The sequence below is a fragment of the Ictalurus punctatus genome, chromosome 6, assembly GCF_001660625.3.
Source record: "Ictalurus punctatus breed USDA103 chromosome 6, Coco_2.0, whole genome shotgun sequence".
Classification (NCBI taxonomy): Eukaryota; Metazoa; Chordata; class Actinopteri; order Siluriformes; family Ictaluridae; genus Ictalurus; species Ictalurus punctatus.
In genome coordinates, this window is record NC_030421.2 from 8,222,804 (window position 1) to 8,241,076 (window position 18,273).

The 18,273-nt window shown below is 40.7% G+C and overlaps 1 protein-coding gene across 1 annotated transcript in view; it reads right to left on the reverse strand.

The window, feature by feature from the left end:
- Positions 1-18,273, reverse strand: part of cerkl (ceramide kinase-like) — a 101,304-nt gene that overhangs the window by 26,223 nt on the left and 56,808 nt on the right. The window contains exon 4 of the mRNA XM_053680804.1: positions 14,546-14,609. Coding sequence (XP_053536779.1) covers positions 14,546-14,609 — 64 coding nt within the window. The remainder of the gene's footprint in view (positions 1-14,545; positions 14,610-18,273) is intronic.

An 18,273-nucleotide genomic window follows, 5' to 3' on the forward strand; every position in this document is an offset into this window, starting at 1 on the left:
ACACAGATAGAGGAGAGACAGAGAAGAGACAGGCAGAGAGATGGTTAAAAAGAGAAAAATAGAGAGAGGGGAACAGAGGCAGATGGAGAGAGAGATGGGTAAAGACAGAAAGAGAGAAAAATGGCGGGGGGACTGCAGCAAAGAGAGGGAGAGACCGATGGTAAAGAGAGAAAGAGAGGGGGGACAGAGACAAAGAGGGAGAGAGAGTTGGTAAAGAGAGAAAAAGAGGGGGCACAGAGACAAAGAGAGGGAGAGAGAGGGTAAAGACAGAATGAGAGAAAGATGGAGGGGGCACAGTGGCAGAGAGAATGAGAGAGATGGTAAAGAGAGAAAGAGAGAACAAGGGGACAGAGGCAGAGAGAGTGACATAGAGAGATGGGTAGTGAGAGACAGGGATAGCAGGCCAGAGAGAGAGAGAGGGAATGAGAAGGAGGAATAGAGGGAGATATCAAAATAAATCAAGTACAGGAAGATGAAAAAGAGAGGATTGGAGAAAAATATTTAGAGGGAGCCTTGGAGAGAGTGAAAAGGATAGGGAAAGAAAGAGAGAAAGAGAGGATTGAATGTTAAAGAGGAAAAGAGATAGAGAGATAAGAGTTGGAAGACCATGAGATGGAAAGGCAGGCAGAGAGATGGACAAGATGTGAAGTGTTACAGAGAGAGAGAGAGAGAGAGAGAGAGAGAGAGAGAGAGAGAGAGAGAGAGAGATGGAAGAAGAGTTAGAGGAGGATAGAAAGATGATAAAGATGGAGATAGAAACAGAAGCGTGAACAAAGAGTGGAGATGGAAAGACAGATGGAGAAGGAGGATGATAGAAAATGGGTTATATCAAAAGGATCGAAAGAGAGATCGAGATTGAAATAGACAGAAGAAAAAGGAAGATACAAAAAAGAGAACGAAAGAAACAGATACAAAGGGAAATGGAGGGATGAAGTAAGAGGCAGAGGAAGAGAAGAGGAAAGTTGGAGAGAATTAAATAGAGAAAACTAGTGGAAAGAAAGTGAGAAGGTGATGGTGTGAGACAGGAAGAGAGGAAAACAGGGAAGGTGTGAGAAAGTGTGCAAGAGAGAGAGAGAGAGAGAGAGAGAAATGGAAAAGCAAGGGAGAATAAGAAGAAAGTAATTCTGTTGATGTGCAACACTCTTCAACGCGTCTTTTCACTTGAGTGGAAATTGTTTGTGTTGAAATCTTTATGTCCGAGTGAAACGTGTCTATAACGAGTGACTCCATTTCAGTTAACACACGTGATAATTCTCGTTAGACGTATCAAAGAAGCGGATTAGTGCGCGTCCATGTGCCGAGCATTTTAATCGGGAAACATCCTATTCCCCCCACAAATAAGTCCCGTCTCTGCAGCCGAATAAATCATGGAGAAGGGTTAAGCTCTCTAATCTGCTTTTACGCACATTACTAATAAATGAAGAGAGGCCGGCAAAGCAGATTACGCTTATTTCACTAATGCCTTTTGAACAATAGCACTCTGTGTATGCACTGGATCCTACACATGCAACCCCGAGTAACACAACTGTAAAACACAGCGGGCGATGTTTGTTACGATCCTTTGTTACGGCACGATCCATCCATCCATCCGTTTCCTGTACCGCTTATCCTACACACAGGGTCGCGGAGGAGCCCAGAGCCTATCCCAGGGAACTCACGGCACAAGGCGGGGGACACCCTGGACAAGGTGGCAAACCATCGCAGGGTACAATCGTACACCCAATCACACAACACAGACAATTTGGAAATGCCAGTCAACCTACAAAATAAGTCTTTGAACTGGGGGAGGAAACCCGAGTACCCGGAGGAAACCCCCCGAAGCACTGGGAGGACATGGAAACGCACACGCACGCAGTGCAGAGGCAGGAACTGAACCCCCAACCCCGGAGTGTGAGGCAAAAATTCCTCACATAAATGTTAAATAAACTTCGCTTTACAAAATATTTCACCATATCAACAATTACGGTACATTCAATTATTCAATCTGTTTAATTTGAGCATGTGTCACAATAATCCCTGTGTAATCTGTTACTAACGCTCTGATAACATGGTAGAACTAGAACTGGAACTTCTTTCAGATGCGCTTTATACATTTACATTACATTTACGTTTATTCATTTAGCGGACGCTTTTATCCAAAGAGACTTACAAATGAGGAAATATAAGCAAAGCGATATATCAAGCGTAGAACAATACAGGTAGTGCTACCATACAAGATCTTTAATTGAGTTCTAGAGCAGCAAAGTGCGCAGAGTAGAGGTGTAAGAGCCAGTGTAGTGTTTTTTTTGTTTTGTTTTGTTTTAAGGATAATGTGGGGTTGGAATTTTAGGGGTTAGTTGGGTGTTCACGGAAGAGGTGGGTCTTTAGCTGTTTTTGAAGATGGTGAGAGATTCTGCGGTCTGGATTGAGGTTGGAAGTTCATTCCACCACTGAGGGACAGATAGTGTGAAGGTTCTGGAAAGGGATCTTGAGCCACGCTGAGTAGGCACTACTAAGCATCGGTTGTTAACAGATCTCAGATTGCGTGAGGGAACGTAAGCCTTCAGGATGTAGGAGGGTGCTGTTCCAGACAAGGTCTTGTAGGTGAGCATCAAGGCCTTGAATTTGATTCGGGCAGCTACAGGAAGCCAGTGGAGGGAGATGAAGAGGGGTGTGACATGGGTTCTCTTCGGCTGGTTGAAGACGAGGCGTATTGCTGCATTCTGAATCATTTGAAGGGGTTTGATGGAGCTGGCGGGAGGCCCGAGAGTAGTGCGTTGCAGTAGTCCAGTTTTGATATGACAAGAGCCTGGACTAGTAGCTGTGTAAGGAAAATAATTAGAGAAAAAAAATTAGCACCCTGGTATAACGATCAAACGCGAACCTTAAAACAGACATCTCGACAATTAGAACGTAAATGGCGTCAAACCAAACTGGTGATATTTCAAACAGCATGGAAGGAGAGCCTACTGAAATATAGGAAATCTCTTGGCGATGCTAGAAAAATCTATTTCTCGATCTTAATAGGAGACAACAAAAACAATTCTAGATTCCTTTTCAACACAGTAGCAAAATTAACTAGGAATAAAACCACTAAAGAGAGAAACACTCAATCATTACATAGCAGTGAAGATTTCATGAAATTTTTCATTGATAAGGTTGAAAATATTAGACGTGAAATACAGGCCATTAAATTAAAACCGGACAGTACTGTAACAAACCCATTACATGACAATGTAGCAATATCAGATCAATCTTTAGAGTGTTTTGCTCCGCTTAGAGAGACCGAACTAGCTACATTAATCTCTTCAGCCAATTCATCAACTTGTATACTAGATCCTACATGTTTGGTTAAACAGATTGGTCCAGGAGTAATTGAACCACTTCTAAATATAATCAATTCTTCCCTAAGCACTGGCTATGTACCTAAATCACTTAAATTAGCAGTTATTAAACCCTTGATTAAAAAACCTGATCTTGACCCGTCTCAATTGTCCAACTATAGACCAATATCAAATCTCCCCTTCATCTCTAAGATTTTAGAAAAGGTTGTAGCAAAGCAGTTATGCTTGTACTTAGATAGGAATAACATTCATGAAATGTATCAGTCAGGATTTAGACCTCATCATAGCACAGAGACAGCGTTAGTTAAAGTAGTAAATGACCTTCTACTGACTTACGATTAGGGTTGTGTCTCGCTGCTTGTGTTACTCGACCTTAGTGCAGCTTTTGATACTATAGATCACACTATTCTACTTGATAGATTAGAAAATGTTGTTGGTATTAAGGGAACAGTCCTCTCCTGGCTCAGGTCTTATCTGACCGATCGTTATCAGTTCGTAGATGTAAATGGTGATTTCTCCATGCGTACTGAGGTTACTTTTGGAGTTCCACAGGGTTCTGTTTTAGGCCCACTGCTCTTTACTTTATATATGCTACCCCTAGGTCAAATTATTCGTAAACATGGAATTGGCTTCCACTGTTATGCTGATGATACACAGTTGTATGTTTCAGCGAAGCCAGAGGACAGACAGAAGCTTAGTAAAGTTGAGGATTGTGTAAAGGACATTAGACATTGGATGTTAATTAACTTCCTTCTACTTAATTCTGATAAAACAGAAATACTTTTATTAGGCCCACGTGTAGCTAGAAGTAATCTTTCTGATCACATGGTTACTCTGGATGGTCTTTCTGTTTCATCATGTACAGCAGTTAAAGACCTTGGAGTGATTATTGACTCCAGCCTATCATTTGATGCTCATGTAGATAATATTACTAGGATAGCCTTCTTTCATCTCAGAAATATTTCTAAAATAAGAAACATATTGTCACTACATGATGCGGAAATACTAGTTCATGCATTCGTCACCTCTAGATTAGATTACTGTAATGCCTTACTGTCTGGATGTTCCAGTAGGAATATAAATAAGCTCCAGTTAGTCCAGAATGCAGCTGCTAGAGTCCTAACTAGAACTAGAAGATACGACCATATCACACCGATATTATCAATACTGCATTGGCTCCCAGTAAAATCTCGCATTAATTATAAAATACTTTTATTAACCTATAAAGCACTAAATGGTCTCGCGCCACAATATCTAAGCGACCTTTTGGTTTTATATGATCCGCCACGCCTACTTAGATCAAAAGATGCAGGCTATTTGACAGTACCTCGAATAGTGAAGGCTACAGCAGGGGGAAGAGCTTTTGCTTATAGAGCCCCACAGTTATGGAACAGTCTTCCTATTAGTGTTCGGGACTCAGACACAGTCTCAGTGTTTAAGTCTAAGCTTAAAACGTATTTGTTTACTCAAGCCTACCCTGACTAGATTCTGTTCTACTACTTCGCAGTCATAATTATCTTTTTTCTCCCTCTCTCCTTTCGCCGAGCCCCACACGAATTTATGGAGATACTAGAGATCCAGATCCTTTCTGCCTCTGGATGGAGCTCAAATCTTCTTTAATTCCAGACTGCTGGGACTATGGCTGCTCCTAACGCCATACAGACTTCATATAAATCCATAATGAACTTTTTCACACTAACTGTTGTTACCCAGATGAGGATGGGTTCCCTTCTGAGTCGGGTTCCTCTCAAGGTTTCTTCCTCTTAAAACATCTTAGGGAGTTTTTCCTTGCCACCGTCGCCACTCAGTGGCTTGCTCAGTTGGGATAAATTCGCACCTTTAATATCTGTATACCGTGTTGATATTTCTGTAAAGCTGCTTTGAGACAATGTCTATTGTAAAAAGCGCTATACAAATAAAATTGAATTGAATTGAATTGAATAGCCTGTTCGGTGAGATAGGGTCTGCTATAGAAATTATACAACACTTTCTAACCAATCAGATTGAAGAATTGGAAATGTAGTCTACCAACAAGGACTAGAATATTTAAGTGCTCATGCATCGAACATGAGTACAGCTAAAAGGTCTCATTTACCAACAAACATCACTGTGAAAGACCGTGCACTGAACTAGGTTTCCCTTACTCGCATTAGCCTTGCAACTCCAGTGCAAAACTTCGGACACCAAACATGTTCTAGATGATCAACTATATTAAGAACTATCGCTTTATTCCTCAAATGTTCTGCCTACTCCAGATCTGTGCTCGGATGGGATTCGGCCAGTACAAATGACCCTTGAATAAAAGGGTTATGAATTCCATTTCGATGGAATTAAACGTGAATGATCATGTGTGCAAAAGAAAGCACACTGAACTGTTCAGGGCTTGGTTGCTCAATGAGAAGCCGTCCACTTTACAAAATGGATGACCCAATGTAAACACGGTAGTAAACACTGACCAGGGGATCTTTTGATAGAAGTAAAAGTGTGTGTCTAATGGGGGAAGGGGGTGCTAGTTCACTCCTGAAACACTTACCACCTGCCAAAGTGAGTGTCAGCTGATGTGCCTTATCTTAGCCTGTTAATCCTGTTCTGTTTAATACTTAGCACTTCTGACTGAAATTGGGCCTACAGCAAGAAATATTTCAACTGACCAAATAGTAGTTTAGTTTAGAATCTTAACACGAACGATTCTCCATTATGGTTAGTCCAATCACATGCATCTATGTCAATTATTTATTATTTATTTATCGGATGAAAAACGAGCTACAGGGCTAGAGGCCAGGACTGTGGAAAGCGTCCACAGACGTTTCATTTTATTTACTACCTCTGGTCTGATTGGGGAACTGACAACATGTTGTTTAAAATGAAAAGAAAAAAAAGGTTTAAAGCTGATTGGACACGAGTATGGATTTATTCCCTGTGTTTTCAATTCAAAACAGGTGTCTCATGAGTCCATGGCGTTGAAAAGCAAAAGTGGTCATGTGACTCGCCACTACGAAGTCATGTTAGCTGCTCATCGACTGTTCATCGACGAACAGTCCTGGTTTGTGGTAATACAGTTGTACGATGCATTTAAAACATCTTTTCGTCATAATAATATACAGAACACCGAAGGAAATGAAGCTCCAAATCTCCAAATCTCATTCCAATGCCTGGGGAACCACCTGACAGCTGTGGGGATGTAAATAAATTATATATATATATATATATATATATATATATATATATATATATATATATATATATATATATATATATACACATACACACAGTGAGGGAAAAAAGTATTTGATCCCCTGCTGATTTTGTACGTTTGTCCACTGACAAAGAAATGATTATTCTATAATTTTAATGGTAGATTTATTTGAACAGTGAGAGACAGAATAATAACAAAGAAATCCAGAAAAACGCATGTCAAAAATGTTATAAATTGATTTGCATTTTAATGAGGGAAATATGTATTTGACCCCTCTGCAAAACATGACTTAGTACTTGGTGGCAAAACACTTGTTGGCAATCACAGAGGTCAGATGTTTCTTGTAATTGGCCACTAGGTTTGCACACATCTCAGGAGGGATTTTGTCCCACTCCTCTTTGCAGATCTTCTCCAAGGTTATTTGGAATTAAGGTTTCGAGGCTGACGTTTGGCAACTCGAACCTTCAGCTCCCTCCACAGATTTTCTATGGGATTAAGGTCTGGAGACTGGCTAGGCCACTCCAGGACCTTAATGTGCTTCTTCTTGAGCCACTCCTTTGTTGCCTTGGCCGTGTGTTTTGGGTCATTGTCATGCTGGAATACCCATCCACGACCCATTTTCAATGCCCTGGCTGAGGGAAGGAGGTTCTCACCCAAGATTTGACGGTACATGGCCCCGTCCATCGTCCATTTGATGCGGTGAAGTTGTCCTGTCCCCTTAGCAGAAAAACACCCCCAAAGCATAATGTTTCCACCTCCATGTTTGACGGTGGGGATGGTGTTCTTGGGGTCATAGGCAGCATCCCTCCTCCTCCAAACACGGCGAGTTGAGTTGATGCCAAAGAGCTCCATTTTGGTCTCATCTGACCACAACACTTTCACCCAGTTGTCCTCTGAATCATTCAGATGTTCACTGGCAGACTTCAGACGGGCATGTATATGTGCTTTCTTGAGCAGGGGGACCTTGCACGTGCTGCAGGATTTCAGTCCTTCACGGCGTAGTGTGTTACCAATTGTTTTCTTGGTGACTATGGTCCCAGTTTTCTTGAGGTCATTGACAAGATCCTCCCGTGTAGTTCTGGGCTGATTGCTCACTGTTCTCATGATCATTGCAACTCCACAAGGTGAGATCTTGCATGGAGCCCCAGGCCGAGGGAGATTGACAGTTCTTTTGTGTTTCTTCCCTTTGCGAATAATCGCACCAACTGTTGTCACCTTCTCACCAAGCCGCTTGGCAATGGTCTTGTAGCCCATTCCAGACTTGTGTAGGTCTACAATCTTGTCCCTGACATCCTTGGAGAGCTCTTTGGTCTTGGCCATGGTGGAGAGTTTGGAATCTGATTGATTGATTGCTTCTGTGGACAGGTGTCTTTTATACAGGTAACAAGCTGAGATTAGGAGAACTCCCTTTAAGAGTGTGCTCCTAATCTCAGCTCGTTACCTGTATAAAAGACACCTGGGAGCCAGGAATCTTTCTGATTGAGAGGGGGTCAAATACTTATTTTCCTCATTAAAATGCAAATCAATTTATAACATTTTTGACGTGCGTTTTTCTGGATTTTCTTGTTGTTATTCTGTCTCTCACTGTTCAAATAAATCTACCATTAAAATTATAGACTGATCACTTCTTTGTCATTGGGCAAACGTACAAAATCAGCAGGGGATCAAATACTTTTTTGCCTCACTGTATATTTAAAAAAAAAAGAGGGAACGGAACATCACTTACAGTACACGTTGTTGGGTGTTTTTTGTTTTTCTTTTCAGTTGAGATTTACGAAATTTCACTCTTGCTACTCTCAAGTGAAAATAACCTAAAGATCATTTCTGTAATATGAATATAACTTGAGATCTGAACGATCTCTCCGTGAGCCCTGAGAGCAGCCTGCTCTTACTTTTCATTTTTATTTTAGTCCGTCTGGGTAGAGAGATCTCATTCAGAGGGAGTCGCTAATAAACACTGGGTAGAAAATGCAGCTTTTCGGTTTAAGATGATGATAATTTCCTTTAATGTGTGAGCACAATGACTGCCACTGTGTCAGCAGTGACACCTTTTTAACCTGCTTATTGTGGCATGCTAACACACACACACACACGCACGTGTGCACACGACACGTGTATGTGCAGAGAGATGGCGCCATGTCACATGTGTCTTGCAGTCGCGACCTTGTGAGAAGTGTAGCCAAAATAGCACAGCCCCATTACTGCACAGTTAGATTACTGCAGTAATTAATGAGTTATGATCTATTAATGAAAAATGTGTGATATTACCTTTTCAAACTTAATTCTTCTGAGGTTAATTAGGCAAGTCAAGATAGAGAGATAATGTGTGTGTGTGTGGGAGGGTGTGTGCGTGAGAGAGGCGGGAGGTTGCACGAGCGTGCCTGTCTGCCGAGCGCAATGGAATATTTCCTCTCCGAGAAAACACTGCAAAAAGACAATGAGATCTTTTTTTTTTCCCTGAGCTTTAGCGACGTGTCGATAGCAGGTCCATTTTTTCCCTCTTTAATCAGACACCTCGCATAACTGCAAACCCGCTGCGACGTTTCCAGCGCCTGAGATTTATTCACACGCTGCAGCGTAGAGTGAAATCGTCCAGCACTTTCTCCGACAAAATTATACAAGGCTCAAAATCAAGTACTGCCTGCCAAATCCCATGGCATGTTCCAAGAAAATCACTGCAACCTGTAAGCGACTTGAGCCTCTGGGATCAAGAACATCAGTCACAGAAGACATTTTTCCACTTGACAGCATCCTGATGTAAAAAAAAAAAAAAAAATTACTAGCTTAGATACTCTGTCTGTTGGTGTATGGTTGTATTTTTTCAGTGTCTGACGATGTTTGTTGATGTTTGTGTTTGCTGGTGCCTGACTGTGTGTGTTGGTGTCTGACTGCATTTGTTGGTGTCTGGTTGCGTTTGTTGGTGTCTGATTGTGTTTGTTGGTGTCTGATTGCGTTTGCTGGTGTCTGATTGTCTTTGCTGGTGTCTCTGTTTATTGGTGTCAGATTGCATTTGTTGGTGTCTGATTGCATTTGTTGGTGTCTGATTGCGTTTGCTGGTGTCTTATTACGTTTGCTGGTGTCTGATTGCATTTGTCGGTGTCTTATTGTCTTTGCTGGTGTCTGATTGTCTTTGCTGGTGTCTGATTGCCTTTGCTGGTGTCTGATTGTCTTTGCTGGTGTCTGATTGCCTTTGCTGGTGTCTGATTGTCTTTGCTGGTGCTTCTGTTTATTGGTGTCTAATTGCATTTGTTGGTGACTGATTGCGTTTGCTGGTGTCTTATTGCATTTGCTGGTGTCTGAATGTGTTTGCTGGTGTCTGCTTGTCTTTGCTGGTGTTTCTGTTTATTAATGTCTGATTGCATTTGTTGGTGTCTGTGTTTGCTGGTGTCTGATTGTCTTTGCTGGTGTTTCTGTTTATTGGTGTCTGATTACATTTGTTGGTGTCTGATTGTGTGTGTTGGTGTCTGATTGCATTTGTTGGTGTCTGATTGCATTTGCTGGAGTCTGATTGCGTTTGCTGGTGTCTGATTGTCTTTGCTGGTGTCTCTGTTTATTGGTGTCAGATTGCATTTGTTGGTGTCTGATTGCATTTGTTGGTGTCTGATAGCACTTGTTGGTGTCTGATTGCATTTGCTGGTGTCTTATTGCGTTTGCTGGTGTCTTATTGCTTTTGCTGGTGTCTGATTGCGTTTGTTGGTGTCTTATTGTGTTTGCTGGTGTCTGATTGTCTTTGCTGGTGTTTCTGTTAATTGGTGCCTGATTGCATTTGCTGGTGTCTGATTGCATTTGTTGGTGTCTGTGTTTGTTCTGTGTTTGGTTAGGTTTATTGGTGAATGTTGGTACAGTATTTGTTCTTTTCAGTGATATGAAATGGAGAATGCTGGATGAATGTTTGATGAATAAGAGATTGTTGGCATTAGATGGAAATGGCTGCAAGTAAATAACAGTGTTTGGTAATGGAGTGTGTTTGATGGAAAACGCTGGGGTTTAGTAGTGGGTTATACAGAAAGTTGGTTTCAGTTGGTGCTACAATGGTTTTTGATAGCTGAGAAAATTCACATACAGTTCATGGAATAAATAGATGATAAATACATGCTCAGTATAACCTAAGCATTGCCTGTATGAGGATGTTAAGTTAAAATTCAGCAAGGACCAGGTAGGGGACGGAATGAGGAAGAATATGGTGAGGAAGAGCAGGGTGTAATGGCTTAGGGAGTAGCGGATCATGAATCGGCCCCCTCCCTCACCTGATCCATCTGTCTCTTAGCTCAGGTGGGAGCCAAGGCCAGAGCTGTAGGAGAGCTACCTTAAGCCCAGAACACACACTCATTCACCATCACACTCAGATAAACCCATCAACACGCATGAATAAACTCAGCAAACACCAGCAAATGTGCCAAAAAACTGAACATTACTAGTAACTGTGTATGACTGAAGTTTCTACTGAAAGCTGATTCATTTGGCTCATCAATTTTACAGGATATCACTCTGTAGAAGCCAAATCACAGTATTGGCATACTGGTGCTGTTGGTGTTATTAAAGAATGCTGGAAGATTAATTGCTTGCTGATGTTTGATATTAAATATTAAAAGATATTAGAGAATGTTGGGGTTGGCGTTTGATGGAGAATGTTAGTGTTGGTGTTTGATGGAGGATATTGGTGTTGGCGTTTGATGGAGAATGTTAGTGTTGGTGTTTGATGGAGGATATTGGTGTTGGTGTTTGATGGAGAATGTTAGTGTTGGTGTTTGATGGAGAATGTTGGCGTTGGTGTTTGATGGAGGATGTTGGTGTTGGTGTTTGATGGAGGATATTAGTGTTGGTGTTTGATGGAGGATGTTAGTGTTGGTGTTTTATGGAGAATGGTAGTGTTTGATGGAGGATGTTAATGTTGACGTTTGATGGAGAATGTTAGTGTTTGATGGAGGATGTTGCTGTTGGCGTTTGATGGAGTATGTTAGTGTTGGTGTTTGATGGAGAATGTTAGTGTTGGTGTTTGATGGAGGATGTTAGTGTTGGTGTTTGATGGGGGATCTTAGTATTGGTGTTTGATGGAGAATGGTAGTGTTTGATGGAGAATGTTAGTGTTGGTGTTTGATGGAGAATGTTAGTGTTGGTGTTTGATGGAGGATGTTGGTGTTGGTGTTTGATGGGGGATGTTAGTGTTGGTGTTTGACAGAGAAGGTTAGTGTTGGTGTTTGATGGAGGATGTTAGTGTTGGTGTTTGATGGAGGATGTTAATGTTTCATGGGGAATGTTAGTGTTGATGTTTCATGGAGAATGTTAGTGTTGGTGTTTGATGGAGGATATTAGTGTTGGTGTTTGATGGAGAATGTTAGTGTTGGTGTTTGATGGAGGATGTTAGTGTTGGTGTTTGATGGAGGATGTTAGTGTTGGTGTTTGATGGAGAATGTTGGTGTTTGATGGAGGATGTTAGTGTTGGTGTTTGATGGAGGATATTAGTATTGGTGTTTGATGGAGAATGTTGGTGTTTCATGGAGAATGTTAGAGTTTGTGTTTGATGGAGGAGGTTAGTGTTGGTGTTCGATGGAGAATGTTGATATTTCATGGAGAATGTTAGTCTTGGTGTTTGATGGAGGATGTTAGTGTTGGTGTTTGATGGAGGATATTAGTATTGGTGTTTGATGGAGAATGTTGGTGTTTCATGGAGAATGTTAGAGTTTGTGTTTGATGGAGGAGGTTAGTGTTGGTGTTCGATGGAGAATGTTGATGTTTCATGGAGAATGTTAGTCTTGGTGTTTGATGGAGGATGTTAGAGTTTGTGTTTGATGGAGGATATTAGTGTTGGTGTTTGATGGAGGATGATAGTGTTTGATGGAGAATGTTGGTGTTTGATGGAGAATGTGTAGGTTGATGGGGCATGTGTAGGCTGATGGAGAATCTTAGAGTTGGTGTTTAATGGAGAATGTTGGTGTTTAATGGAGAATGCTGGTGTTTGATGGAGAATGTTGGTGGTTGAGGGAGAATGTTAGAGTTAGTGTTTGATGGAGAATGGTAGAGGTGATGTTCGATGGATAATGTTGGTGTTTGAAGGAGGATGTTGATGTTGCCCTTTTATTGGAGGATGTTAGTGTTGGTGTTTCATGGAGAATGTGTAGGCTGATGGAGAATGTGTAGGCTGATGGAGAATGTTAGAGCTGGTGTTTAATGGAGAATGTTGGTGTTTAATGGAGAATGCTGGTGTTTGATGGAGAATGTGTAGGTTGATGGAGAATGTGTAGGTTGATGGAGAATGTGTAGGTTGATGGAGAATGTCAGAGTTGGTGTTTGATGGAGAATGGTAAAGGTGATGTTCGATGGACAGTGTTGGTGTTTGATGGAGAATGTTCGTGGTTGATGGAGAATGTTAGAGTTGGTGTTTGATGGAGAATGATAGAGGTGATGTTCGATGGATAATGTTGGTGTTTGATGGAGAACGTTGTTGCTTGAGGGAGAATGTTGTTACTTGAGGGAGAATGTTGTTGCTTGAGGGAGAATGTTGGTGTTTTTGTTTGCTAATGAACAACTGTGAATACAATTGGGAATAATTCACCAATCAAGCATTGGTGAATTATTTATGTTTGTGAAATTGAGAGAATATTTGTTGACTTTGAATGTTATAGAATGTTGGTGTTTGATGAAGAATATTGGTGTCTGTTTAGTGGAGTCATTGTTTAGTGGAAAGGGTTTTGTTATGACAATGAGTGTGCTTGATTAATTCGACTGTTAAGTGTTTAAAAGGGAATCGTTATGAATGTTATTGTAAATATGAAAAGGTTGGCTTTGTTTTTTGTTTGTTTGTTTTGTTTAGGGTGAATATTGACTATTGTTTTGAATGTTGAAGAATATTGGTGTTTGATGAACAACATTGAAGAATGGTTAAGAAGAATTGTGTTGCTTGGTGGAGAATATTGGTGTATTTTTGATGCCATTAATCCAAAACCCTTATGGCCTTTCACACATATTTTGTCGTGCGTCTTGAGTTATTGAAGTGCAAAAAAAAATGCATATATCCCAATACTCTTCAACGGCCTCATGAAGTGATCAAATATTCCTCTATTTAAGTTATTTCTGTACATCCATTAAAGTACACCCAGCTTGTCCTTGTCCCTTTTGTCTCACAGTCATACTGCATGCTGCGATTTTAATCAAAAATCATGGCGCCAGACTTAACACTCCCCCCACCCTTAACCACACACACAACCCCGAGGCCAGGTGATGGGACTCTAATGGATGATCATATATAGGGGTTACAGACAGACAGGCCGACAGACAGGTCCTTTATTAGTCCTGTTGGGGAAATGCATGCCAATGCACTAGTTTAGAGGAAGTAGGAGTGCGGTGTGTGTTTTTGTGTGTGTGAGGCTGTGTTATCCAGACACACTGTGTTCCATCACTCATTCTAGTGCAGGTAATTAAAGATCCACCTGCCTGAGCGGCCCCATAGTGGCCCACCCTAATGGAGCGCGAGAGAGAGAGAGAGAGAGAGAGAGAGAGAGAGAGAGACAGACAGAAGGACAGGCAGAGAAAGAGAGAGAGCGTTCTGCATCCCACGGCTCTGATCAGAGTCTTACCACTCTGGATGACCCTCTCTCTTTGTCTCTTTCTTTAACCCCACTTTATTTATGAGGGCTAATTTCTAAATGTTGCCTCCGGAGAGGCAGGCTAGTGCAATATTATCTCCATCATCTGGTTCACACATGATGCTGATATTACCAGAGAGAGAGAGAGAGAGAGAGAGAGAGAGAGAGAGAGAGAGAGAGAGAGAGAGGGAGTGGGAGAGAGAGAGAGAGAGATATTAAGATAGAAAGGAAGAGAGGGAGATAAATAGAGAAAGGTGACATAGCATAGTCTTAAGTCCATTTTTTAAACCCAGAGTTCTCCCAGGTTAGTTATTTGAGAGAGAGAAAGCACACGAGAGAGAGAGAGAGATAGAGAGAGAGAGAGAAAGAAAGAGAGAGAGACAAAGAAAAGAAAGCACTAAAGATACATAGAGAAGAGAAGAGAAGACTGGGAAACCACATACCCATCATACTCATCCAGGCTGCACTCCTTCAGGATGGAGAGAGCGTGGCCTTTATGCTCAGTGACTGTGGGGGGAAGAGGAAGAGTTAACAAGGAAATAAATAAGTAAATAAATGAATAAATAAGGCGGAGCATTGAAAATGGCCTTTAGTAGCCTCATCCAAGCTTTGGCATGCAGCTCAAGCCGAGCATATGGTCCTGGCTGTAAAGCAGAATTTATATCCGCATGCTGTTTGCATTTTTAATCAAGAGAAAGAGATGTGGTACAAAACGAACAGCCTTCTTGTGTTCGGGCAGTGTGAAAACGAGGTCAGCTCAGACGCTGCCCACCCAAACATATTTCTGCATAAACATCACTGGAACACAAAATCAGGTCAATGGATCATGGCAGTGGCCCAGGAGGGTAGAGAAACTATAGTGTTTGTGGTATGGTATGATATATAAGCCTCAGATGACTACAGGAGTGAAACCATATGTGGTCTTCTGCTGTTGTAGCCCATCTGGCTCAAAGTTGTGCGTTCTGAGATGCTTTTCTGCTCAGCACGGATGTAAAGAGTGGTTATTTGATTTACGGAAGCAGTCCTGTCAGTTAGAACCTGTCAGTCTGACCATTTTCCTCTGACATCTCTCATCAGCAAGGTACTTCCGGCCAGAGAACTGGATGTTTTCCGTTTTTCGCACAATCTGGTGTCAACTGTTTACAGCTGCTGTGTGTGAAAATCCCAGGAGATCGGCAGTTTCTGAAATACTCAAACCAGCCCATCTGGCAGCAACAACCATGCCATAGTCAAAAGTCCCTAAGATCACATTTTTTCCACATTCTGATGAACAGTGACTGAAGTTCTTGACCTGCATATGCATGATTTTATGCAATGCACTGCTGTCACATCCTTGGCTGATTTGATAATTGCATGAACGATCGTATCCATCTGAGACATGAGATGCATTCTCGAAAGAGTTTTAACTGTTTATATATAGAATGGATAACTGTAATTATAACACGGGGGAGTTTGAGTGTCGTTTCAGATGGCCAGGAAAACACCAACGAAGGCTGGGACAACAAGAAGACACCACTACCACTGCAGATGACACCTCATGCTCTCCGCTCTCTCTAGTCTTGCCCCATTTAATGTTATTTTGCATTTTTCTGGGGCACCTCTGTCATGGACTAAATAGCAGCTGTTGCCACGTGTCATGAAACTCATCATCCCACAGATCTGCCATTCACAGATGGATGGGTTTTGGGCGAGAATGTGGAGAGTAATCCTGCCATGTGTAGATCTCTCTGGCCGCAGCAACGTGTACACACACAGAAAGATCTACAATAACACTGATATAATCACTGTACATATTGTATTGTATGTCTCTATCCAGCTATACCTCTTTTGGGCTACAACCTCAAATGCTCCAGTTACAATCAGGATTACACTGGTTTTAACGATCCACATTCTACTTCCTGTTTCAGTCCTTGATATTTCTGTAGATTTCCGTATTTTTTCCTTGCTACCATCATTGGGGATCTGATCTACAGATTAGGTAAGTAAGAAATAACATCTAACAAACGTCCCAATACCAGAAAATAATGAAACAGCACAAAACAAAACTGAGTGTCTTGTTTTAAGACTTTTGTACTCTTTAGCAGATGTTATCTTGCTTATAGCATGCCTTTTCACCAGCCTTATATGACGTTAATATGTTACATGTTATTATAGTTAATATATGTTACAAAGCTCCTTTTACTACAGTGCTGTGAAAAAGTATTTGCCCCATCCTGATTTCTTCTGTTTTTGTGTATATCTCGTACAAATTGTTTCAGAAAATAAAAAAAAATCTAAGATAAAACAAAGGCAACCTGAGTAAACACGAAATACAGTTTTTAAATGATAGTTATTTATTGAAGCAAAAAAGTTATCCAATACCAACTGGGCCTGTGTGAAAATGTATTTTCCCCGGTAATTACTAATTCCCCAAATCTATGAAACTGCACTCATAATGGGGTTCAGCTGGACTAGACGCAACCAGGCCTGATTACTGCAAACCTTGTTCAATCAAATCAACACTTAAATAGAACTTTTTCAACAGCATGAAGTTGGATAAAAGGTCTTACTTGGTGCCACACTATGGCAAAGCTGAAAGAAATTCCATAAATGATGAGGAAGAAGGTGATTGAAATACATCAGTCTGGAAAGGGTTACAAAGCTATTTAAAGGCTCTGGGACTCCAAAGGACCACAGTGAGAGCCGTTATCTCCAAATGGAAAAACTCGGCACAGCAGTGAACCTTCCCAGAAGTGGCCGACCTTCAAAAATTCCTCCAAGAGCACAGCAAACTGCTCATCCAGGAAGTCACAAAAGAGCCAAGGAGAACATCAAAGGCCTCTCTTGCATCAATAAAGGTCACTGTTCATGTCTCCACAATCAGAAAGACATTGGACAAAAATCCACGGAACAGTGGTGAGGTGAAAACCACTGCTAACCCCGAAGAATATTTAGGCTCATCTGAATTTGGCCAAAACACCTTGATGATCCTCAAACCTTTTGGGAGAATGTTCTGTGGACTGATGAATTGAAAGTGGAACTGTTTAGAAGACAGGGGTCCCGTAACATCCGGCGTAAACCAAACACAGAATTCCACAAAAAGAACATCATGCCTATAGTCAAGCATGGTGGTGGAAGTGTGACAGTGTGGGGATGTTTTGCTGCTTCAGGGTCTGGGCAACTTATAATAATTGAGGGAAACATGAATTCTGCTCTCTATCAGAAAATCCTAAAGGAGAATGTCCAGTCTTCTGTCTGTAAGTTGAAACTCAAGTGCAACTGGATTATGCAGCAAGACAATTATTGATCCAAAGCATGGGAGTAAATCCTACTCCTAGAAGTAAGTGAAATACTGATCTCCAGTTATCAGAAGCATTTGGTTGCAGTTATTGCTGCTGAAGGTGGTACAAACAGATTTTAAGTTTAAGGGGCCAGTTAAAATTTTGCCATTTTGACTTGGTGACTCATTCTGACTTAGTAACAATTTTTTTTTATACTTAGCAACATTATTTTAAAATACGAATTTTTGCTATTTTGACTTTCTAACTCTATTTTAATTTACTAACTCATTATTACAATATATATTATCTTATTATTTAAACTTTGTAACTCTTTATGACCTACTAACTCTACTTACCACTACACTTACTAACTTATTACCTTAGTATGACGTAGTAACTTATTTTCCTATTGTAAATTATTATTTTGATGCAGAAACACATTACTTCAAGACATGATCTTATTTCGACTAACTCGTTATTTCAGTTGCTAACTCAATTAGCACTCTATGTGTTGCTAATTCAAAATAAGCAGGTTGCAATAACGAGTATCTAATTTGAAATAACTAGTTACTCAGTAAAAATAGCATGCTACTAAGTTGAAAAATTAGTTAGTAAGTCAAAACAAGTTTCCAGGTCATAATAATGAGTTGTAATAACACATTAGCGAGCCGCAATAATGAGATACTATGTCTTAATAATGAGTTAATATGTTAAAATAACAAGATAATATCTTGAAATAATGAATCATTAAGTCAAAGTAATGACATAGAACTTAAAAAAAAATTCACAGCTTGTGGTTTAGGGCTAACGCAGAAAAATATTTCCTGTGGCTATTGTATAAACATACATACATATGGTACTGATATAATCATTCTTTCCAATTTATTCCACTTGCTAACTTCCTTATTTAT